Raw genomic sequence first — 26,007 nt, 5'->3', positions numbered from 1 at the left:
ACAATAAAATAAAAGCTTAGGACTGCCTGAGCAGTTTCCTGTTACAAAGGTGTGTCTGAATCCTGCCGCATCAAACAAACAACTGCAGGCCTATGGCTGCGGTATATATGGAGGAGGACCTGAGGCATCCTGGTAGCTGAAAGCTTTAACTGTTTGGTGCCTGGATCTCTCCAACAACATTACCCCATGGTATCCCTGTGGATCCCTATGGACCCCGAAGAAGAAAGATACTATATAGGCAGGGCAGCTGTGAGATTTCCAGCAGGGCTGGGCAGGAGTCACTCGCTCTGCCGTAGCGTAGACTCCATGGGTGGAACCACAGCTGGGGTAATCACCTGACGAGCTTCCCTGTGGCTCCACCCATGGTATCGACACCACGGGGGAGCACGCGTCAGAGGTCACTTCCTCCTAGTTTACTCGGCAGTACTGCATCTAGGTGAGCTACCAAAATTAAGACCGCGAGCTACTGGTAAGCTCACGAGCTACAGATTGGAGACCACTGTAATAACTTAAAGCAGTGGTTACCAAACTGTGCGCCATTGCACTCTGAGGTGCCTCAGGTTGGTGGTTTAGCACCAAATAAAATTATTTATGGTCAATGTAATGTAAATATGAGGATAAACAAACTCAAATTTGTACACCACCACATAAATGAACCTAACGATGACTGATAAGCACAATTTACTTCACTTTACTACATTTTTCTGAATGTCTCAATAACAAACTTTTGGCTTAGGGGTGCCGTGAAAACAATGCTGATACTCTAGGGAGCAGTTATTCTAAAAAGTTTGGGAACCACTGCCTTAAAAAAGCTTTCCGTTCAAAGAACAGAAAAGCACTGAAGACACTGAGGAGAAATATTGCATCTAATGGGAGACTTACAACACTGGTCAAATAGGCATGCAAAGCAGGCTCCCTAGCAATATTTGGGGATTTAAACGTTTTATATTAATGGCCAAATTGTGTCTCTATATGCAGGTTATTGCTGGACCCAAGCAGTGATTTTACAGATTTAACTGTCAATTCGGCTTGTATGATTTATTGATGACTATGTACTTTTCCTATGTTTTTAATTTACTGGAAAACGTAATTGTAGTGGATAGAGGCTACTTCTAGGAGATCTTAAAGATAAACATTCATAGTACATCATTGTTTGACCATGCAGCACTGATTCAGAGATGGACGCTAAAGCGATCGCAGCTGCGATTTCATACGCAACATGCTAATATGCAATATGCTAATGTTAGCAAAGATCATCCGAGCATAAAGACTCCCACTGCTGCCTTCTTACCTGCATGAGCCTATGCATAACTGCGTAAATATTGGTAACATCGACACATATCAGCAGCCATCTTACCCTTGCAGCAGGTCTGAACTGCCGCAGCCTTGGGACACACAGAGCTGCACATGCAGTGGCTAATTTATGTAACCACGTCTAAACGGACAGGCATGCCTGTGTTTTTCTAGCCACTCCCCATTATCACCCCCCAAACGCTGACAACCTGTCAGTCAATTTGTGATGGGATCCTCGGTGCGTCCATAACCAAAATGTGATCGCTGCGCACACGCAGTGCAGCTTATATGCATGCGCGATGGCAAACAATCGCTCGATCTGCATGGAAATCGCATTAGGGACCAGTCATGTGATTAGAAATAGCAGTGCTGTATGATTATACTGATTTCATAGGTAATCTATTGGGACCAGTCATGTGATTAGAAATAGCAGTGCTGTATGATTATACTGATTTCATAGGTATTTTGTTATTAATTATTATCTGCAAAAACCAGAGTGACTTAAGGTCTTGCAATGTAACTATTTTTTAACTCCTAGATACATGGGATGCTGTCTAAGGTCTGTCTGTTTGTATTAGAATTTTATGACTTGTATCTGGTGTGGGTGAGGCTATTGGGGGTTGGGGTGTATACGGTGACTATACATGTAGGCTTCACTATATACTCAGTAGGTTTCAGGCTGCAGGCCTGTTATAAGGCTGCATAGGTTTTTATTTCAAAGTGTTTTTTTTTCTAAGTGGTATTATATGCACAGCATAATTTAAAGAGTTAGACAAGAGTTAAACAGGAGGACAACATTTAAAAAAGAACTCTTTAAAACTTGAAAAGGATCTTCAGAGCTTCTGGATACCCTGTAACTCAGCCACCAGCTTTCATTATAATCTGAACACACCTTTTGCCAACAGCCTGCTTCAGCATTGCAAGCAACTACCAAGTGGATTGCTGCATTTAATTTTTGAATGTATGTTTTTTGACCCTACACTGTTTATTAGTCCCATACCACTGTCAATTTATCTCTACTCCACTGTAGTATCTACCATTTTTAAACACCTTCTCATCTAAAAGAATGCTTTATCCTTAATTTAAAGTCCTGCAACTTTAACAGCTTTAAACGCATTTTGTTTATTATATACTCTTGTAGTTGTGCCTTTACATCTACTAACACTGTTCTTCCTTTTATCTGATTTTTAGACATTTTAACTGTACGATTCCTGTATCTCATCACTACTACTGCTGTTTTCTCCCCCCCCCCCAATCCCTCATCTACGCAATGTCTCTCTTTTCTTCTACTCCCCACCTCACTCAGAAGCTACATAATACTTTCCTCTACCACCAGTTCCCATTTCTTTTCTCCCTCCATAGTCTCCTCCACGTTCTCCTCTCACTCCCTCCCTTCATCCCATCTAGCACTCTCCACTGTATCTCCCATAACTCATAAGCCCTGCAACCTCCCTTTTCTCCAAGTTACACCTCTTCTTCTCAACCCACACCACACTAAGCCTCCTCCTTGCCCACCACCTGCTGTCACCCTTCCTCACTCAGAAGCCCACCACATACCCACACTCTCCTTATCCCCCTGCTCTAAATCAATCTCAACCCCACACTAATTCAACCCTAACAATCTCCTTCTCTCTCCTCCCAACTCTGTCCCTCTCTCCTGTCTCCTCTGGAATGCCAGTCCTTTCCATAATCTACTGGTCCCTGTCCATTACGGCTTCATATTCAACTCCTTCAATCTCCTAGCCATCACCAAATCCTGGACTTACCCATCTGACACCACTTCTCCTGCAGCCATCTCCTTTGAGAGCCTCACATTCTTTTGCACTCCCTGGCCTGGAGGTTGCCACAGTGTTGGTGTTGGGGTACTTCTATCATCTGGTCACTCCCACCAACTCTTACCTTCTAAACTCTCCACTTCATTATTTGCATTTAATGCTCCTATCAATTGTCTTTTCCAACTTCCTTGAGTAGCTGCCTTTCCTCATCCCCTTGGCATTAACTCAAAATTCCATGTTAACGTTGCTTCCTGGCTCCTAAACTTGAAATGGGCTCTCAAGCCCCTTTCTTCCTCAAAACTTTCCAGCTCTCATCCTAACCCACTACGCCATGTTCCTTCCTCACAATCCAGTGCATCTGTGTCACCCCTGTTTGTCTGCCCCCTCCCCTTTAGAATGTAAGCTCTCACGAGCAGGGCTCTTTCCTCATGTGCTTCTCCCCCACTTACTCCTACTTTAATTTACAATAGCACCTAACCCTTGGTTGCTGATGCCATGCTGCTTATTTAAGTGTTATGCAGCAATGTGTAAATCGTGTATTTGTCCTGCATTGTTTGTACTGTTAATAACTTTTTCTTGTGTGCTCATTTGTCTATGTACTTGTCTTTTGTGTGCTCATTTGTTTATGTGCTTTGTACGGCGCTGCGGAACTCTTGTGGCACCATATAAATAAAAGGATAATAATAATTAGCGTCCATCTCTGAATCAGGCCCTCAGTCCATCCTGAGGACACCTAAATGAAAGCACTGCATAATACATTGGCGCCAGGTCCCATGTGAATCAGGGCCTAAAATGTATTTTGGTCACAATTAGATGCAATGTCGCCTTCACGAGACTGCACTGATACATTTGATATGCCACACTTGTGTATCTGTGTGCGAGTGAATCTGCAGCCGATCGCGCAGCATTTGCATGGGACCTGGCACACCGAGAAGGGCTATTTGGCGCAATAGTGTATGAGGACACATCTATATATTTTTATTATATTCAACCCAAATTCTGGTTTGATTTGTGATTATTTTCATTTCTACTAAACTAGATTTATTATCACAGCACAATCAAATAAAGAGTACATCACTCATCTTGGTTCCTTTGAAAACTAGTAAAATATACTCTGTGCCCAACCATATATTTATGACTTTTTAGTTTGTTTGTTTGTTGAAACCCTCATGTAGATCTTAAATTGACAAAAAGGGTATGTCACATCTTTTGTTATGGATGAAAGATTAAAGTAGGTGTATTCTGCCTTGTCAGAGAGGTAACAATCTTGCCTCTAATTAAGAGATGTTGTTACACAACTATTTTCATCAATGACAGCACACTGCACTGATTTGTGGATGTTACAAGTTCTATATGGGTATTAGTTTTGCGTATGCGATAAAGTTTTGCATGCTGGAGTTTGCCTACATTGCATATTTTAGCCGCAGAAACTTATCGGGCGCGTACCCGCTATTCAATTCCAAAAAGACGCAAAAACAGACACGCAAAGTCAGAACAGGTGAAAAGTGGTGTCTGAATTGGGGAAATCAGCCTGAACCCCCAAAAAAGATGCGGAAACATTGGGGATCATTGTAGTAGCGCTCGATAAGTACCCCAAACTGTTAATGAAACAGTTTGGGGTACTTAAGTTTGCACAATTGCCACTAATTAGCGTCTTTGCACAAGTGTTGAAGAATGGCATAAAGCTGTAATTTTAGGTGAAAATAAGAAGTCCTGTCAAATTTGGGGTAATTGAAACTGGGTGTAAGCATATTTAAAAGTCGCTAAAGAGAAGTTATAAGAAACGTAAAAAACACACCTTCAGCAAACACCTGCAATAAAAAAAATAAAAAAAAAACCCGTCACCCATACTTGCAGACACCCCCAAAATATTTAAGTTTGCACCCGCCAGTTTGCACTTTTTCACCCCCATTTTCAAAGTGCTTTTTTGGGGTGTTCCTCAATTTATTTATTTTTTATGTAGTTATCCTTTGGGGGGCTGTCCCAAGGGTGCTGAGTGGTTTCCCCACCTTTGCACCCCAAAATAACGATTTTGCACTTTATTTCTCCACCTATTCATAGGCAAATCTTTTTTGCCTATTACATTGCATCGTGTTTTCGAGTACGCAAAAAGTGTTTGCAATTGAATGCGGAGATAGCTTTCCACCTGGCGAAAAGTCGCAATCGGCAATACTTTTTCGTGAATATCGGCTTTTCGCTCCAAATTGAATACGGCCCTAAGTATCAAGCCTCCTAAAAAGAGTTGAGTAATTGCAACCAATCAGCTTCTAACTAGCATTTATCAAGTACATTCCGTAAAATTATAGGTAGAAGCTAATTGGTTGCTACAGGAAACTTCTCCACTCTTTAGAATACTCGATGCAGGATAGTAATGCCTGATTTTGAATAATCTGCAGTAATCTGAAAGAATATGCAAAGATAGGGGAATAAACTATAGCACAACGCGAGTATTCTTATATGGGTACAACACATACCCGACCCAAGGGTCAACTGGTCGTCAAGCCAACCCAGGGGCGGATTTGGCAAACTATACACACTTACCAATCATCTGCTCAATATGTCTGGCAACTTCCACAACTGGGCAGGCGTTAACATTTGCCCACCCAGATGTTAGTGTTGGCGGTCCCTGCAGCAAGTGTACGGGCATTCGACAGGTCACCCCTACACACACAGGCCTGCAAGCACAGCCGATGCTGATATACCTGAAAGATATATCGTTCTTCTGCTAGTGTGTACGGATGACCTGCCGAACGCCCGTACGCTTGCTGTGGGGACCCAGCAGTGATTGACATTTTAACTAGGTGGGCAACTTAAATTCCAGCCCAGTTTTGATGTCAGCGGTGACAGCACACATACACAAACACATTGGCAGAATGATTGGTAAGTGTGTATGCACTTACCAATTGTTAGATAGGTTGACCTAGTGTGTACCCAGCTTAAGCACAAAGGCAAAATGCCCTATGTCAGTGGTTCTCAACTCCAGTCCTCAAGTACCACCAACAGATCATATGTTGTGGATCTCTTTTATCATGCACAGGTGAGCTAATATATGTTGCTGGGTCAGTAATTATTCCACCTGCTTCCACATACAGAAATCCGCAAAACATGACCTGTTCTGGGTACTTAAAGGTTGGAATTGAGAACCAGTGACCTAGTGGAATCCAGTCCACATAACATGTGCCCCTGAACCCAGGCATAATGAGCCAAATAGAACTTTGGCTCTAACCAACCTCCCTGGGCTCTGGGGACCAGTGGCGTAACAGAGCGGGGCACGAGCCCTGGGCGCAGTGGCAGACCCAGCAGAGGGGGGCGCCGTCAGCCAGGACACCGTAACCCCCACTCAGCCCCCCCCCGCACCTCCATTGCTCCCGGACTGAATATTGAACAAACAGGCATGTGTGCCTGTTGGTGCTGCTGGGGGACTGTAGGGGGAGCCCCCTCCCAGGCAGTCTTCCCATTCTCTCTATACAGAGAACTGCCACCTGAGGTGACTGACAGGGCGATTCTCCTTCCCCAGCGCTCTCTCTTTGCTCCGGACCAGCCAGGTAAGTTTTGTTTTGTTTTGCAGGGATGGGAGGGGGTCGGACTGCCGTGAGGGGGTGGGGGGGGTGACTCAATTGATGTCAGTGATGTTTTTACTTGGCTGGTAGCATGTGTGTGTGAGACTATCAGTGCGTGTGTGTGTGTGTGTGTGTCAGTGTGTGTTGAGAGACAATGCAGGGAGGAAGGTGATGGTGTGCTAAGAGTTGACGCAGGGGGGCAGTGATGGTGTGCTGAGAGAACGCAGGGGGGAGGCGATGGTGTGGCTAAGAAAAGACGACACAGGGAGGGAGATGGTGTGGCTAAGAGATGATGCAGTGAGATGATGATGTGGCTGAGAGACGCAGGGGGAAGGAAGTTATACAGGGGGAACGAGTCTGGTTGAACCGCTATCGTATGACGATGACCTTGTTAATATTCCCACACAAACAGGCATCTTCCGGACGATGTGACCTACATGAATATTGAATACCGACTGTAGACGCTGTCGTCCCAGGGAGGATGTATTTCTTCAGAGGTTCTACATTGTGAGACACCACCGTATAGGTAAGGTCAGGGCCGCAACTAGGGGGGGGCTAGAGGTGCACGTGCCGGAATGCAGGGGGTGAAAGAGGGCTGACTCACGGTGGCTTGAGGGCTGCAGATTCAGAAATCGTCCATCCAAAAATGGCCGCCGCCAAGGAGGAGAAAGATGCTAGAGGTCCTACTGGACCTATAGTGTATGTTAGGCCAGTGCAAGTGCCGGGAGAAGATGCTGAAAACTGCATCTTCTCCCATGAAACCCCCTGGCAACGAGCATAAACTCCATGGCAACGAGCATGGAACCCCCTGGCAACGAGCATGGAACCCCCTGGCAACGAGCGGGTCATTTTAAAGTAATTAGAAGCCTTACTGTGGGACATAAAATGGTGTTGGGCAAATATGTAAGTGGCACTTTGCGAATAGGCATTACAGTGTGTGGCATAATGTGTAATGGGCATTATGATGTGTGGAATAATGTAAGTCACTATACCAGGGACGTCTGACTAGTGCACTGCCTTATGGGGGAGCAAGGACAAAGTCCAGGTACGGGACGGGAGGGGGCGCAAAATTGCTGCCTTGCACCGGGTGACAGATCTCCTAGTTTCGGCCATGGTAAGGTGCATATGGAATGGAAAGGAATGTTCCCAGACTGACAAGAAATCGGTGGTGTCATGTTGGCACGCCCCATTTTTAGTAGCACATCCATTTTTTTGCCGCGCATCTTCGGTGCGTAACAAGTGTGTGTGTGTGTGTGTGGGAGGGGGGGCGCCAATCTCAAATTTGTCCTGGGCTCCGAAGACCCTAGTTGCGCCACTGCTGGGGACCAAGATAATGTATAGGAGACAAACATCAATTTTGGGGAATTACAAGCACCAGCATGCCCTTGCAGCCGGGTCCTGCAGGATCATGAAATTTCACAAACCTAATTAATATGTCACAAAGTATTGTAAAACTTTATTACATAGTCAAATCCTTGTTTCTAACTTAATTATGCCATTACATAGGCATTTTATTTACTTCTGTTTTGTAGTAATATGAAATAAAGCCAATGAGGATAATAAAATGAGAACCATGATGCAAATGAACACAGGAATGTGTGCATGATTAGCCAATTCAAGCATGTTGCCTATGATTGGCCATATCAGTTATCTTCATTGAATACTGCAGCTAGACTTCACTTTTTGGTCGCCAACACTCATCCCCTCTTCAATGCTACCTTTCCTTACTGTAATGGTTACTCTAGCAAAATAAATAATTTAGCAGAAATGAATCCCTAAAATGGCTCCATCTTTAAAAATGCCTAGAATGGAACTGCTTAATATACTCTATTATGATAGATGTACAGCTATGTATAATATTGAAAGTGGTGTTGTTAAATTCTATAACAAATGGGAAACTTACCTCAATTATTTACCCATTGAGACTTATGAACAGAATTCAAAAGGTATTTGAAAATACCATATGGTCGCTATTACGAAATATTCCTTGATTATGCTAGAAATGTGGTCGACTTCCAGACTTCCCTCCCCCACCTCCCCCCCTCCTCCCAAACTTTTTCTTCTTTCTCTCTCTCTTTTATCTTAACCAATTTCTTTAATTGGTCTCAGTTATATAGTAACTACTTAAATAAGTAAATAAATGTCAAATACAATAAACTTAGAATTCATAAGAGAAGAAAAGTATAGATTTCTGATTATACAGTATTACTCAATGTTATTGTACTAGACAATTGTAAGTCCTGTTATGATTGTAATGCTATTTATACTGTTGTCTTTTTCTACACCTTGAATTCAATAAAAATTTGTTTTTCAAAAAAAAAAAAAAGAGAATACTGCAGCTCACTTACAGTCCAAAAGGTATCTACACACGAGCAGCCAATCAGAGTGGTTTCCCCATGATCTGGCCAAAAAGATTAAACTTGCGAATGGGTCCCTTACAATTTATGTGTGCTGTAGCTCCACAATGAGCAGGTTTGCAACATCAAAGGTGGTTTATTTTGGTTCTTCCTTTAACAAAATTAATTTTGGATTACTACGCGACAGAGATGGATGGATGTATTAATACATCAAAGTTGCAAACAAGGATTTTGATGAGGATTTAGATTTACAATGCTTGGTTTTCACCAGCATGAGATTGCATGGACTTGTAGTACCACAACTCTATGTCATATTCATCTATAGATTACACATTAAAACTATACACTCCCTCAAAACATAAACACAGTAAAATAAAGCACATTTTAACAGCCTTGAGGGAGACATACAACTAAATTAGGCCTTTAGGGACTTTATGATTGAGAGTAACCAATTATGATCACACTATAATAGCACCAATGTGGTTGTGGAGTGATTGTACACAGGCTACACTATCAGTACACTTCAGAAACATTTTTGCACACTTGGGGCCTGAATCTGAGTCAGACGGACCTCTGTGCATGGGCACAAATGGCAGATTTTTGCATTCAGCACACACATATAGGAGGATGGCCAGATCTGTCTTTCCGAGAAACAATACGTATGGGGAAGGGAAGTCCGATTGTGATGGATTTCTTGCACCTCGCTTGGAACTGGTGCAAGAGCAGATATTAATGATGGCGGTTGCGGCGGCGGCTGGCGTAACATTAATGGGCCGCATAGCTTTATGCATGCAGATGCACAAAAGCTCAAATTAGTCCTATGGAATCTAGCATTCGTAGAACGGTAGTAAATCAGGCTTCCGCGGCTGCCCGCAACTACAGCCACTTTGCGTGTGACCCAGCCCCTTGATAGGATAGGATGCAGAAGCTAATAAGCCCACTTTGAGCTGTACATTCATTTGTAAGCTGCATATGTGCCCTGAAACAGTCTGTGAGCATTTTACTTTTAGACTAAATTTCAGGCCAACATTTCTCACATATCCATGTTCTGAAAATTAAAAGATCTGTCCAACTCATGGTTACATGGCCATGTTATTCATAAAAGTTAGCAAATCTTGACAGAGTGATGATGGTGACCAATAATTGCCATTAATGATCCCTACGTTAGTAATAAATGTATTGAGGGAAGCCGGACTGGTTATATTTTATGTTAAAAACTAGTGGGGCATTCCTTTCAGGGTTAGGCGAGGAAGTGACAAATGAATAAGGGGGTCCACTTTCAGATAACGGTCTTATGCTGGACATACACTATACAATTATCTGTCAGATATCTGTCCAATCTGGCTGGTTGGAATGTAAATGTGGCAGTGTATGGGAGCAAATGGCAATCGAACATTTGTTCACAAACACTGGAAAACAATAGACGTTCAGCCAAATTAGTTAAGAAAACATTTTTTTTTTTTTTAATTTTTAAATCTTTTTATTGAAAGTTTGTAATAATTACATACAGAGATTGGACATTCTGTACTAATTACAAATAAACATTGAAATAATAGATTGGCTATATTTTGTACATTTTCTATGTTATCCATCTATGCCAAACAACCATCTCCCTAGACAGCAATAATATACAAGGGGGGTTTAATATTAATTTGAAAACAAGTGAAAATCTGTACTCAGAGACCCAGGGGCGCCGAGAGGGGGGGGGGGGGAGCGGGTACAGTTTACCCGGGCTTCCAAGGGGCCCGGCGGGGGCCCGGATCTGGCGCCGCCCCCCCTCACTTCCTCCTCCCTCCGCAGCAGCTGTGTGCTGGGCTGCAGCGGGAGATTGCTTGCGGCTGCTAAGTAGCAGCCACAGCAATCTCCTATGCCTGAAAGGGGGAGCGATCACACTGATCGCGCCCCCCACTGGCTTTGCGCCGGGCTGAGGGGCTCACAGCGCCCCCTTCGCGGCGCTGCAAAACACTATTTTTTTTCAGGGCGAAATTAGGCCACGCCCCCTCTTTACCGGGGCCCCGCGTGGCTCTCTACGCCCCTGCAGAGACCTGCTCTGAATTGTTCCCATTTGTGTAGTAAGAAAAAAAAAAAAAGAAGATCCAATGCTTATATAGAAAGACAGATCAAATAAAATCTCTATCATACTATTGTTTTATAATAATCCAATCGTTACAAATGCTAATAATGGGGGTATACAGGACATACATACAAACAAATAGGATAACACGATAGGTAGGGTGGGAGGGACATAGGGGAAACTCAAAAGAAGAAGTTATTATTTGAACCTCACGACTTCTTTATCATAAATGCAATCAGGCTCTCAACTCTCTGTATCCGTCAGCCATATCCTCACATCAACCCACATACAATTAGCTTATGGAGAAAGTGATCAAATTATACCTTTAATCTCTAAAGCAGCTGTCTCAGTAAGAACCAGGTCATATTTTCAAACACCTGTAATATTTGGGTTTGGGACTGTGGTTGTAGGTGTTCAATGTATGGACCCCATCTCCTATAAAATTGCACTACTCCCTTCTCGACACTTAGAAGTGAAGCTCTCCTGTCAAAATATAGATGTTTAAGTAATAGATGTTGAACCGCAGAAATAAAGGGCGGGGTCTTACTGGTCCATTGTATTAAAATGACTTTTTTGGTAGTGGTTAAAATAATAAAAAAGTAATGGAATAATAGATCTGTGGTTCGGGCCCAATTAGTGTAAATAAGACATAGGATCGCTAAAGGATCTCTACGTAAGTGTAAAGAAAAAATATTGATAAAAACCATTATCTTATTCCAGAATCGGCGAATCTTCCCACACTCCCAAATATTATGATAAAAGGAGGCCGAGTCATGAGGACATTTAAGGCATTGACCTGTCTCATTAGGGACCATGTATTTCCTCTGAGGTTGTGAAATATATGCTCTATTCAGAACTTTATAGTGTACTTCCTGGAGCATTGCTGTACGCAAGTACTTCATTGTAGAATCAAAATGTAAGAGAAATTAGCTAGGTTCTGGAAAAGATGGAATGTCCCTAGTAAAGAGTTCCAGACATCGTGGGAATCATTCTTATTCAACATATCATTTATCAATTTGGTATGGTAGGGACGGGAATTTATCAGTAATAAAAGTGAAACCAGTGGGTCAGAACTATCTGAGGTTGAATAGGTAAGTAAGAAATATAATGTCGTAATTGGAGATACATATAGAAACATCTATTCGAGATATCGAAAGGTATTTCTAATATTGGCAAATGATAGTATGTTACCCCCAGGATCAAATACATCATTTATTATTAGAATTCCCTTCCTCTTCCAGTCTGCAAAACCCTTATCAGTCATAGCAGGGGGGAATAGTGGGTTACCACAGATAGAGATAAATGGGGTGTAATGCCAATCCTGTTTCAGCCTGCGATTAATCGCCATCCAAGCTAAATAAGTGTTATTAAACAGGGGGTTTAGTATAATTTGTTGGGGAATTGATTTTTTGGGGGTGTGGAGAAGAGCACTCAAGGAGTATAGTTTAAATAATTCTCTCTCCACTTCCAGGGAAGTATAAACAGAACGATTCAACAACCAATCGGAGATATATCTAAAGGAAACCGATAAAGAGAAGTTTTTTAGATCAGGGACATTTAGTAATAAAATAAATTGAACCAATTTGAACAATCGTTTTTGACTGTTTTCCAGTGTTTAAAACCATATAATCGACTGTCATTTGCTCCCATACACTACCAGATTTTCATTCCAACCAGCCACATTGGACAGATAATTGTATAGTGTACAGCATTACTATATTTAGACACCTTTCTGAAACTTTTAATGTAGTTTTAATATTCCTTCTGTGTTTTACAGCCAATTATGCAGATTAATAATGAATACTAAGCACTTTGTGCAGTATACAGAACCAGAGGAGTGGTCTAATATAGTTCCAAACACTGTAAAACAGCAACTTGATATGTTACAGAAGCTTGCAGGGACAAATCTAAAAAACAGACAGTCTAACTAAAATGGGAGACAGCTGGCAAATACGTATCTTCCAAAAATGTAATTGTGCCTGCCCAGGCCCCAAACCCAATGACCTATAACGATCTTCTAAAACCCTAATTTTTATAATATATAGGTTGAGTCTCCCATATCCAAATATTCCGAAATAAGAAATATTGATAGCATGACTGATATAGTGAAAACTTTGTTTTTTGATGGTTCCATGTTACACAAACTTTGTTTTAGACACAAAAGTATTAAAAATACGGTATCAAAATTACCTCCTGGCTTTATGTGTAAGGTGTATATGAAACAAATGAATTTCAGGTATGTACACAAACTTTGTTTGAGCCGCAAAATTATTGAAAACGTTGTATAAAATGACCTGCAGGCTGTGTGTATATGAAAACATAAATGCATTCTGTGTTTTGATTTGGGTCCCATTCCCAAGATATTTAATTATGGTATGCATATATTCCAAAATACGGAATATTCTGATATACTAAATAGCCCTGGTCCCAAGCATTTTGGACATGGGAGACTCAACCTAATAAAAAAAAAATAATAATTAATATATATATATATATATATATATATATATATATATATATCCAAGGTCCAGCACTCACATCAAGCGAAGTCCATACACATCAGAGGGGTGCACTTCAGCTGTATCGCCGTAATCCCAGGTTCACCAGCAATTTATATATTTTTTAAAGGATGGCACTCACCAGTAGTTTGCAGTTTTTAATATTCAAAAGAGAGGGCTTACAATCATACAGGGCGACGTTTCGGTCCACTACACGGACCTTTCTCAAGCAGTCAAGCCTCAAGTCCAGTCAAGGATACCAGGTACAGGTCCCCAACAATCAGATCTGTTGATCTGATTTACTGACAAGAAACACTACCATGTGTCATTTTTTTTTTTTTAAATAAAAATTATATTAATAATAATAATATTACCGTATATACTCGAGTATAAGCCGAGTTTTTCAGCACATTTTTTGTGCTGAAAAAGTACCCCCTCAGCTTATACTCGAGTGAAGTGTGTAGCGCTGACCGGACGGAGTTCGGTCAGCGCTACACAGCACAAACACACAGCCGCCGGAGCCGGCAGCTGTGTGTTTGTTGTAATCAGCAGCCGCTGAATGTCTGTCAGACTCTCATCGGCTGCTGCTGCTCCCACTGCGGGAGCCATCTTCCGGCTCCCGCAGTGGGTAATGGGAGAGACGTCGTCATGACGACGTCTCTCCCATAATGCAAAGCGGCCAGAGGAGCCAGTAGCAGCGTCGGGACCAGAGAAATCATGAGTAATGACGTCTCTCCCATTCAAAGCGGCTGGAGGAGCTGTTAGCGGCGGGACCAGGAGCGGGGGTTTCAGGTAAGTGTTTTTTTTTTAATTCTTATTACATCTCTCACTACTGGGGGCACTACCAGGGGGGGGGGGGGGGATTACTACTGGGGGCACTACCAGCTGCTGCCATTTCCCTCCCTAGGCTTATACTCGAGTCAATAAGTTTTCCCATTTTTTTGTGGTAAAAGTAGGTACCTCGGCTTATATTCAGGTCGACTTATACTTGAGTATATACGGTAATTGGAATGTTTTAATTATACAGGTGCCACGTGCACTCTGTCCACTTGTCAGTCCAGGGATTCAGTTGTCTTAATTTTCAGGCAAGTTTTGCATGTTTAACAAACCCTACTCCCAGTGTGCTGCGCCGCCACCCTCTGCTTTAACCCAGCTGGTGAAGAAATTGGCACCGTATGGTGTGCATCTTGTGTAAAGGTCCTCTGATATACTATAGGGAGTCTATTTACTAAGCAGTGTTAGGAGACAGAGTGAAAAGTGAAAAGGTGCCAGCCAATCAGCTCCCAACTGTAATTTTTTCAAACACAGCCTGTGAGATGGTAGTTGGGAGTTGATTGGCTGGCACCTTATCACTTTTCACTCTGTCTCCTAACACTGCTTAGTAAATAGACTCCTAGGACAGATAAAGCAAATACCTCTCACCATAATAAAGCAGGTTCGTGGGTGACCAGGGAGTGGGAGAAGGCAGTATTCAGGCAGTCAGGGGGGCAGTGTCCACGCTTCAAGTGGTGCCCATATAATTAACAGGTACAGATACGCCCCAGTTCATTGTGGCTGATCGTGGCACAAACATGCGTGTGAATTGCGCTATGCGCCACGCTATTGCGGGTCCCCGATTGCGGGAGTGCATCTCCATTCAATTCTATGAAGACCCAAAATCACGTCCCCGATTGCGGGAGTGCGTCTCCCATTATATGTTATGGAGACGCAAATGCGCGTCTCCAATCGCGGGAGTCCGTCTTGCGACACATATAGCAAGATTCGCTCTGTTATGGACAACAATGTAGCTTGGCAGATACCTAATCTTCCTATAGCTAGACAAAATATTTTGTGTTTGTTGCTGTTAGCACCGCATTGTACTATTATTTAGCACTGCTCAATAGAGTGATATTTAATTTGTTAGGAGCAGCATAAACTACAGTACGAACGTCCATTTCAAATCATTTATCGAAGTAAAGATTTAAGTCATTTTATGTACCGTATATACTCGAGTATAAGCCGAGTTTTTCAGCACATTTTTTGTGCTGAAAAAGCCCCCCTTCGGCTTATACTCGAGTCATGCCCGCATGGTACGCAGCTGAGTAGCGTACCATGCGGGCCGCGGTGCAGACTGTGTCTCTGTGACACCGCTGCACCGCGTGTGTAGCGCTGACCGGACGGAGTTCGGTCAGCACTACACACTGCCAAACACACAGCCGCCGGAGCCGGCAGCTGTGTGTTTGTTGTAATCAGCAGCCGATGAGAGTCTGTCAGACTCTCATCGGCTGCTGCTGCTCCCACTGCGGGAGCCATCTTCCGGCTCCCGCAGTGGGTAATTGGAGAGACGTCGTCATGACGACGTCTCTCCCATAATGCAAAGCGGTCGGAGGAGCCAGTAGCAGCGTCGGGACCAGGAGCGGGATTTCAGGTAAGTGTTTTTTGTTTGTTTTTTTATTACATCTCTCTCTACTGGGGGGCGCTACTACTGGGGGCACTACCAGGGTGGGGATTAGGGATTACTACAGGGGGGGGATTACTACTGGGGCACTACCAGGGGAGGATTAATACTGGGGGCACTACCAGGGGGGTATTACTACTGGGGGCAGTACCAGGGGGGAGATATTGCTACTGGGGGCTGTACCAGGGGGGGATATTGCTACTGGGGGCACTACCGGGGGGGGGGGGGGGATATTGCTACTGGGGGCACTACCGGGGGGGGGGGGATATTGCTACTGGGGGCACTACCAGGGGGGGGGATATTACTACTGGGGGCACTACCAGGGGGGGGATATTACTACTGGGGGCACTACCAGGGGGGGGATATTACTACTGGGGGCACTACCAGGGGGGGGGATATTACTACTGGGGGCACTACCAGGGGGGGGGATATTACTACTGGGGGCACTACCAGGGGGGGGGATATTACTACTGGGGGCACTACCAGGGGGGGGGATATTACTACTGGGGGCACTACCAGGGGGGGGATTACTACCAGTAGTTGCTGCATTTCCCACCCTAGGCTTATACTCGAGTCAATAAGTTTTCCCAGTTTTTTGTGGTAAAATTAGGTACCTCGGCTTATATTTCGGGTCAACTTATACTCGAGTATATACGGTAAGTCTTGGTTGATCCCCCGCCCCCACATTCCATTTTGTGCCAATAAAGCGAATCCACACCATGTCAATAAGGTAAACACAAATCAGAAATGTTAAATTCTCATCTATGGATAAGTCATAGTGCTCATATAGTATTGTTCACTCTAGGTCCGGTGGAAGGCAAAGCTCCGGGACGTAGAGCTAGGGCACTTCTGCGCGCGTGTGACCAAAAAGGGGACGTGTCTTTATGACGCATCCCCTTTTCTTAACTCTTGGGGACGTGCCCGGCATGCCCCCAAGCGCCGTGGTCACTGTGAATGGATGCCGGGCGCATGCGCCCTGCGTCCATTCACTGGCAGTCACCGGCAGTGCTGGAAGGCAGGGTGCTTTCTGCCCTTGAGAAATAGGGCAGGGCGCAGTGCCCCGCTGAAACAGCCTAGCAGGAATGCTATATAGGATATAAAACCTCAACCACAATGAGTACTTTTAGAATAGTGCAACTTTATATTGATGTGTAGATCAGTGACATGTGGTGAGGCCAATGGCTGGGGAGGAACACATGGGAGCCTGTCTCACCCCTCAACTTACTGTAACTCTCCCCTCACTACACTAAGCTTCAGTGTCCTACCTGCATTACTATGTCTTCTCTTGCTTCTGCTGACTGAGCTCCGATCTCTAAACACTTCACTGCACTTCCTGGTCACATGACACATCCAAGGTGTCCATCAGTGCTCAAGGCACACCCCCATACTCAGAGACATGCTTCTATTAGCTCTCTTCATTTGCAGCTTACTGTTCGTGGTGTGGCCCCGTCCCAAGCTCTGCAAGCAGTGCCTGACTATACAGAAGCGAGGCTGAGCTGTTGCTGCCTCATCTCTTGTCTCCCTGCAGTCCCAGGGAGATCCACAAAGCTGGTGTGTTAACTGTAAAAATGCTTACAATAAACAAAGATGATGTTTAGAAGTTATAAATATCTTCTTTGTATTATTCTAATCATTTTTATATCAAATCTCAGGAGTATTACAGGGGAAGCTCTGCCTCCCCTGACTGCACGTCCCTAGTGTAGACATGTAAAAATGCAGCAGACTGAAAAGAAAACAGTGTAGTGGAAAAAAAAAACAAATCAGCCAGTCCAGGCTAGGTGTCACATGTAAGAGAAAGAGTGATCCCGCACAGGGCTTTTATTGTGCAAGATAAAGAATGATTTGTGACCCCACTAGTTCGTGTGCTTAATGGGGATAATTTCGCTATGTGGAAAAAACATTGGTGGTGGTGCTCCCATGGATTAATGTAATTAATGCATACGCTGGGATCTTTCCTTAGAAGTGGCAGGAATTATTTTAGATTTTATATATAAAATTAATTGGTCTGGTTGTCTTTCTGGTTATGTATTCGGACACCCCCGCACCGCTTGAAACCAATGCGATTTGGTCCAGTTGGATCCTGGCCAGGTTTCAGGGAGGTTAGGGCTCAGGTGGGACCTCCCATTGGTGTGCGCTGTGCAGAACATTGACCCGAGGAGCCTGTTCTGGGCCTTCCACTAGATTGATTTGGATGAAAACTTCAGAGTGGTAACATTGGATCCCAGAAGACACACTAGGGGGTTAAGGGCAGGGTTGCCGATATTCCTGGCTGCCCCTTCCGGGAAGGAGCAGTCAGATCTGCATTGCAGGGGGTGTGGCCGGAATCTGTGACCGGGAGGATTTCCTGTTGACAATTGATCTGGGATGCTTAACTTTGAAAAATTTAAACCCGGGCAATGCCGGGTACTTCAGCTAGTTGCCTGTGCCCCAAAAAGGATTTTTTTCTTCCTTCTTTCCTGCCTCTTCTTTGGAAAAATCCCAGTGGTGGGTGTTACATTTGTAAACATATGGCTATTATTACTCTATCTGTAACACTGTATTGCTCTGGTAATACCACACCCTGCATACCGTGTTAACCGCTACCTCCCTGTAACTCTCAGTCTTGTGGTTTATAGTACATCTCTCATTGTGGCTATGTAGTATGTTAACTTAATCTTAGCTGCTTCCATTGCTTAAAAATATTGTTAGAGGAACACCAGCTATTACATTCTATGGGGTATTTAAAGTAGTTGTTAAATCTCTATTGTCAGCTTTACCAATATAGCAGGGATATAAAAGTCTCTGGGAGGTCGATTCAATTGAACACAAATTAAATAGTGCTGGGAAGGAACTCCTGGAGTTATTCAATTCAACGCGCTGTTAAGGATTTCTTCTAGCATCCCTCCAGGGGTGCGAGCAGAAATCCAACAAAAGTACAAGCGCAATGCTGGTTTCTGCTCTTAGCGCATCGGAAACAGCACCGCGCCGGGCAGTTTAGTCAGAGAATGCCTGCGCTCGCGACTAAACACCATGTTTAAGGCGCGAGAACGGGCATTCGCCAACCTAACAGCGAGCAGAATTGAATAGCTCCGGGAGCTCCTTCCCGGTGCTATTTAAATTTGCATTCAATTGAATCGAGCCCAAAGAATGATAAAAATGTTTTTATTTGTAAAAGAGGACATCAGATAGAGGTAAACTGCTAAAGAAGAAACGACAATAGATGCCACATGTAACACAGGCAGTGGTAACCGTTGCTAGCTTTGTGTTTGCAGCGGTAACAGTACTTCCTTTTGCGTTTGGGAGTGGTGATAGTGGGGGCACTTAAGAGAGGGTTTTCCCTACCACCACCTCACCTTCTCCGTCACCTTTGTATACCCTTATTCTATTCCTATGTGCAATTTATCATACCTGAGAGATGGCAAAGACAAATATTCACTGTAAAACACTGTGCAATCTGTAAGTACAATATAAAAACTTGTCCAGAAACAAATAGCAAAACTCTATACCATCTGTCCAGCTCTAAAATGCTACAAAAACCCGACATTAAGTACAGGTAAAATGTATATGGGCACAGTCATACTGTCAACAACTTTTTGGACACAGCTCTTGGATAAAAATATTTAGCAATAAAGGATCAGTCTGTGAGTGGGGAATGACACTGAAGCAATATGACACCTGTCCTGCAGCTGCCCTGTCTCCAGAGAGTCTAGAATTCTATGTGGCCACTTTTAGAAGGTGATATGCTCAAGAATGGTAGGGCACCTCTTTTAGGATTTACAGCTACATCCTACTACTGTAGGAAGCAGAAAAGTGCTGCTACACTATACTCACTTTAGGAACACGGCCTTTGCAAGACGAGGCTTGATGAGAACACGAATAAAAAAATCTCTACCAAAATGGGAAGTTCCTACAAATCTATATTAAAGTATGAGATATTAATTTGATATCCTTATTTCAAGCAGCTGAGGAAATGAAAAGGTGTTTGCACTTTGTGAGTCATATTTATGAAAATTCATGTATTTCATAATAACAGCACTTGGAAGGTTATAGAGGATAATTTGGAAACGCTCATTGCTTATCTATTTTACCTCTTAGCTTGGCCCAGCTGCCGGAGGGCCTTTCCTAAAAAGGCAAGGACTGAGAGTAAGAAAGCCAGGACAGAAAGGGGAGGAAGAGATGGTAGGAGTGGAGTATAATAAAGAAACTGAACAACAAAGGAGATGGACTGTACAGTATGCCTTATGGTGGGTACACACTGGGCGATATTACTGAGCGACTGCACGATTACGACATCGTAATCGTGCAATCGCTCAGTAATCGTGCACAAATCGTGCACTTTTATGTCAGAAACAACCAGCGATGCGCACTCCCGCTGGTCGTTTCCGACATTGTCCATCGCCTGAACATGCAGCACAATCTGACAACCTCGTCAGGTTGCGGCATGTTGGGGAATGGGGGAGAGAGCCCGGCACTGAACGATATCGTTAAGCGGCTGTGCTCAATGTCATGAACGACATGGAGCATAGCCTGCCGGGGACACACTACACGATATCGCTCAGGGAGCATATCGTGTAGTGTGTATGCACCTTTAGGAACACTGCACATTAAGCTCAGTTCAAGCAGAGATCTGTAACCATCAATAGACATAATAATACCAAGACATATTGTGAGAGGCGTCGGGATTCCAGCATCGGTAATATCAGCGTCGGCATTGCGGCCGCCAGGATATTGACTGTATCCCGTTCTACACAGGCCAAATACATACTGTATGCATTTATACAAGCAAGGCACAGGAGGAATGACAACAATGCAGGAGGCGAACATGAGAATTACTAGTTACTTGTGGTCCAAAATGTAGCTTTCATTAAATGAAACGAAAATGTAGGTACAAAATCTGCACTAAACCATAACAACCTGGTATTTGCTTCCTTTGTCCAACCTGTACCAGTCAGAAAAGCCTATTGGCTTATGTAGCACTGTAATACAACATTAGTAAGTGAGCCCTACTGATAGTAGATTTGACAATGACATAAATGTCACGTCTGACCAAAGGCTTTACTTGCTACGATTGTGATGTGAACAGCAATATGGTACAAAGCATGCTACAATGGATCAGGGGCATCATACTCCGCATCATTACCGACTACAAAGGATTATGGTAAAGCTGCATGGCGTGAAAATAGTGCACCAAACGTTACCATTTTTACTTAGCCATTTAGGCTATAGAGTGTTTTGGAATCTTAATAAGCCATCATTTCCTCTCTTACTAACAGCACAAAACAGCCGCATCATCTACCAGGTTCCCGAGACACGGAATGCAGCTGGTAACAGACCCCGGGGACATATGAAGCTGCTGCCAAATTGCTCACTCTTAACTTTTCCGTGGAAAGTAAGTTCTAGTGTGCCTAACCACTTGTACAAAGCTACCAGAAAATGGGCGGGATGGGTATGTGATCCCGGCTGTCAGAATACAGATAGCGGCATCCAGACAGTCACAATCCCGACACTAACATATAAGTTTCCTAAGGCTAACCCTTACCCCTACCCCTTCCTGGTGCCTGAACCTAACCTTCCCCCTAGTGCCTAAACCTAATCTCCCCCTCCATGCAGGCCTGCCGAGAGCCGTGGCGGGCCCGGGCACAAAGGGGCGTGGCCTAATAGCGGAAGGTGTGGCCACGCCCCCTTCGAGGAAAAAGGAAAAAAAAAAACAAGTTTTGCAGCGCGGCACTCTGAGCTCCCCTAGGCCTGGTGCATAGCCAGTGGGGGGGCACGATCAGCTTGATCACTTCCACCACAGGCATAGGAGACTGCTGTGGTTGCTTCTTAGCAGCCGCGAGCAGTCTCCTAGTGCTGTTGTCATGTAAGAGGGGGGGGGGGGGGGAGGGGGGGAGCGGTGCCGGACTGGGCCCCCGCCGGGCCCCTCCGGCAAGCCCGAGCCCGGGTAATTTGAACCCATCCCCCTCCCCCCCGTCCAACCCGGTGCCCCTGCCTCCATGTACCCTAAACCTAACCTTCCCCCTTAGTGCCTAATCATAACCCTTCCACTTAACCTAACCCTCCCCTAACCCCCGATACTTACCTTTGGAATGTCGGCGGTCGGGATGTTGGAGCCAGGATTCCGACTGCTGTCAGGATTCCGGAGCAGGTATTTAGACTGCCGGGATGCTGACTACATCCAAAATGGGCAGCCAAGTTCACCATCAGTTCAACATTATTCAGATGAGAACGGTTTCATTTCAAATTTGGGATATGGAGAAATGACCATAGTTACCGAATTCCAACATAACCATACAGCATGCATAGAAATATTTTATTATCTACAGTGCTGCACATTTCATACTGAAACAACCTGCTATAAACAAAATTAAAAAAAGTTTATTGCAATGCCACTCAGGGCTGTATCTAGGGGTCTGTGTGCCCCTGTCAAAGTAATGGACTGGCGCCTCCCTCCCTCCATATTTTTGGAATAATTACATTCTGTCTCCCCAGTCATTAGCCTTTCCCTTTCCGTGTCCCCTGCCAACCCCCTTCTATGTCCCCAGGCAGGGGCAAACGCAGGATTTTTATGGGGGGAGGGGTTTTCCAAATTTTATAATATATGATACACCCCCATTTTTAGTTATGTGTATCTGTATTGTGACCCTTATGCAGTGCCCCCTATATTTGTGCCCCGTATGCAGCATCCCTAAAGTAGTGCCCCTTCTGCAGTGCCCCAGTAGTTTTGCCACAAATGCAGGTCCCCCTAAAGTAGTACCCCACATACAGCGATCCTTATGCAGTGCCCTCTGTCATTTTGGCCCATATGCAGGTCCCCTAAAGTGGTAGTGCCCCATACGCATGGCCCCTTAAAGTAGTGCATGTTATGCAGTGCCCCCCACGCCCAGTACTTACCTCATCACCATGCTGGCTCCCCTTCAGGTTGGCTCCCGCTGCGCCGCTGTATCTTCCCGCTGCTGGGAGGCTGCGGCAGGCTCCTCAGTAAGAGCAGCAATGCAACGCACGTGACGTCACGCACGCCTTGTGTAAAAAAAAAAAAACTTTATAAAACTTTTGCTCGTTCCACTGGCAGCCACTGGTGATTGCCACGAGCAAATTATTCATAAAGTTTTGTTTTTTTAACACACGTGTACCGCATTGCTGCTCTTTTTGAGGAGCCTGCTGCAGCCACAGGGTAAGTGGGCTGCGGGGGCTCGGTGGTGGGGGGGGAGCAAAAGGGGCCCTAAACATGTACCCCTTGTCCACGGGTGGCACCACCGGATGGTGCCCCCCCCCTCGGCCAGCACCCCTAGCGTGTGCCATCCTGGCCAGTGGGTAGATATACCCCTGATGCCACTCTATACAGGATCATTATTTAATCACATAAAAAAAACATTTTCCTGCATAATCCATGAATGAAAAATGGTTCCATACAGGGAGCAGAGAATGTCTAAACCCAATCAAAATATAAAGTAAGATGAGAATGCATCACTGTACAACAGTCTCGAAACTAAATGTACCCTTTGCAATATGATATGGACACAAATAAATGACAACACCAAAGGAAGCTGCACTGGGCTCTGACAGTGATTCATGGTGGAGACATGCAATATTTCCCTCCATCAAATGTTTATGAATAACACGTATAGTAAGGACGTCTGTGTTTGTGCATAATTTGCAGTGTGAAGATTTGTTGGCGGAATGGAAAACAAATTATACATTTACTGTATTACATGTTTTGACACCCAAACTATTTTTATGCAATGACAACACAGACAATCATTCTAAATGCTGAATTACTATGTTGATGGGATATAAAAGACTACAGCATATGCAGCTCACTGTCACACTGGATGCAACAAAGTAGTAAGTTACATATGTACATGGAAAGAAGTCTAGAATTAGAATGGGTTGAATCATTTAGTTACATCGTGTGGCATATATAATTATATATATATATATATATATATATATATATATATATATATAAATTATAAACACGTGTATATAATGATGCATAGTATTTCAGTTTATGAAATAAATGTGTTTTTACCTTTAGCCCTGCATGATAAACATGGGTTACTGCATTGAATACTCTAGCCACTGCATTAACCCTCCTTACAACTTACCCGCACAAGATTGCTGACTGCTGCCTGCACAGCAGCCACAGGTGCTGTGAGCTCCGGTATGGCCTTGCCATCAACCTCCCCTTCTTCATGCATGATGACCAGGTGGGAGATCTGCTGGGCCACCGGCTCCAGGATACTCTCTATGGTCTTGGTGTGGAACACAGGCATGTTGGCAGCTCTGTTACACCCCAGTCACCGAAGAAAACGAAGAGCTCAACTTTGATGCCACCCAGGAGAGGGGCACCTTCTGTGCCCGGCAGTTAGGATTCACACACTAAGTGCCAACACCTGTGGCCAGCTCCTGCTGTGTACGCTGTGCAGCAGCCTCCTCTCGTCTTATGCCCAGTGCCTATGGATGTGTTGCACCTTATGCTGGAGAGTACTCTCTACGTGCTGGGCGTTCTTCCCTTTGCAGAATGTCGTTCCTCTTGCAGCAATCTGCCACCTACCCCCAATCCGGGCAGCTAAAGTCTCCCGGACACTTTCACACAGCACTCCCAACTCCTATCTCTCCCAGGCTGCCCGGTGACGTCACCGCGCCCCGCCTTCTTACGTACAAGGGAGCCATGCCCGGCTCCCATGCCCCAGCTGCTATTTCTTTCCATCGCGACCATTGGCTGAGCGAGCTGACACTCACACGGGGGCACGAGCCTCGGCCTGGGACGTCACGCGCCGTCATCGCCTTATAAGGAGAGAAGCCTGGGAGCAGCGGGGGGGAGCAGGGATTCCTGCTGCTTGGGCTGTGGTGTGACGTCACCGCGGAGGTCCAGGAATGTGAGATGTGAGGTCATCAGGCGGGCTGAGGAGGATATAGATATAGGGCAGTGTAGGCAGAAAGAGGGAAGAGAGAGATACTCTGCGACAAGAGGAGGAACTTCGTGGTTCTGGACAGCTCACTGTAGTCTAGGGCAATGTGGTCATGTTAGGGAAACTGCCACATAATCCAGGATTCCCTTTTTTTTTTTTTGTAAGAGAAAACCGTAACACATATGACAGATAACATTCTGTAATTGCATTGTTCTGTACCCAATGCAGCAAAACGTTTGTACTATAATTAAATCGATACTAATCAGGCAATTCTGAGAAAGAAAGAATTATAAAACTAATTAATGAAAGTGCAATCAATATGTTGTTTTGTTGCATCATGCACCCTTTTTTGGGACTACTACTGGGGGCAGAGCATGGGGGACTACTACTGGGGGCACTGTATAGGGGACTACTACTGGGGGCACTGTTTAGGGTGGACTACTACTACTGGGGGCAATGCTTTCGGGGGAATACTACTGGGGCACTATATAAAGGAAACTGCATAGGGGAGATTACTACTGGGGGCACTGTATAGCGGTGGACTACTACTGGGGGCAATGCATAGGTGGGACTACAACTGAGAGCACTGTATAAGGGGGACCACTACTGTGGGCATTATATAAGAGGCACTGCATAGGGAAGACCAATACTGGGGGCACTACTACAGGGGGCACTGCATAGGGAGGACTACTAAGGGTGGCACTGCATAGGGAGGACTACTACTGAGGGCAATGCATAGGGGGGACCACTACTGTGGGCATTATATAAGGGGCACTGCATAGGGAAGACCAATACTGGTGGCACTGCATAGGGAGGACTACTACAGGGGGCACTGCATAGGGAGGACTACTACAAGGGGCACTGCATAAGGAGCACTGCATAGGGGGGACCATTACTGGGGACATTGCATAAGGGGCACGTCTACAGTGGGCATTGCAAGAGGGGCATTAAGGTGAATAGAAAGGAAAAAAAAATCCTAGGGTGACGAGAAATGGTGGTATTTAGGGGCCCCCACAAGTTTGTTGCCCAGGGGCTCCCACAGACCTTAATCCGGCCCTGACAAGATTGCATCACTTTTGTGGACATGGTGGGCAGGGTCATGTTGGACTGTCTGAAACACAT

The 26,007-nt window shown here is 44.6% G+C and overlaps 1 protein-coding gene across 2 annotated transcripts in view; it reads right to left on the bottom strand.

Annotated features, from left to right (window-relative positions):
- The window catches only part of VCL (vinculin), a 111,498-nt gene extending 86,866 nt beyond the window's left edge, over nt 1-24,632 (bottom strand). For both annotated transcript variants that reach the window (XM_088474981.1, XM_088474982.1), the window contains exon 1: nt 24,079-24,632. In XM_088474981.1, coding sequence (XP_088331107.1) covers nt 24,079-24,246 — 168 coding nt within the window. In that variant the 5' untranslated portion in view covers nt 24,247-24,632. The remainder of the gene's footprint in view (nt 1-24,078) is intronic.
- Between the last annotated feature and the right edge of the window lie 1,375 nt (nt 24,633-26,007).

Source organism: Taudactylus pleione, unplaced genomic scaffold (genome assembly GCF_031769625.1).
Source record: "Taudactylus pleione unplaced genomic scaffold, aTauple2 ptg000157l, whole genome shotgun sequence".
NCBI lineage: Eukaryota > Metazoa > Chordata > Amphibia > Anura > Myobatrachidae > Taudactylus > Taudactylus pleione.
Note: the sequence above shows the minus strand (reverse complement) of the source record. Positions and strands in the feature narration are given on the sequence as shown.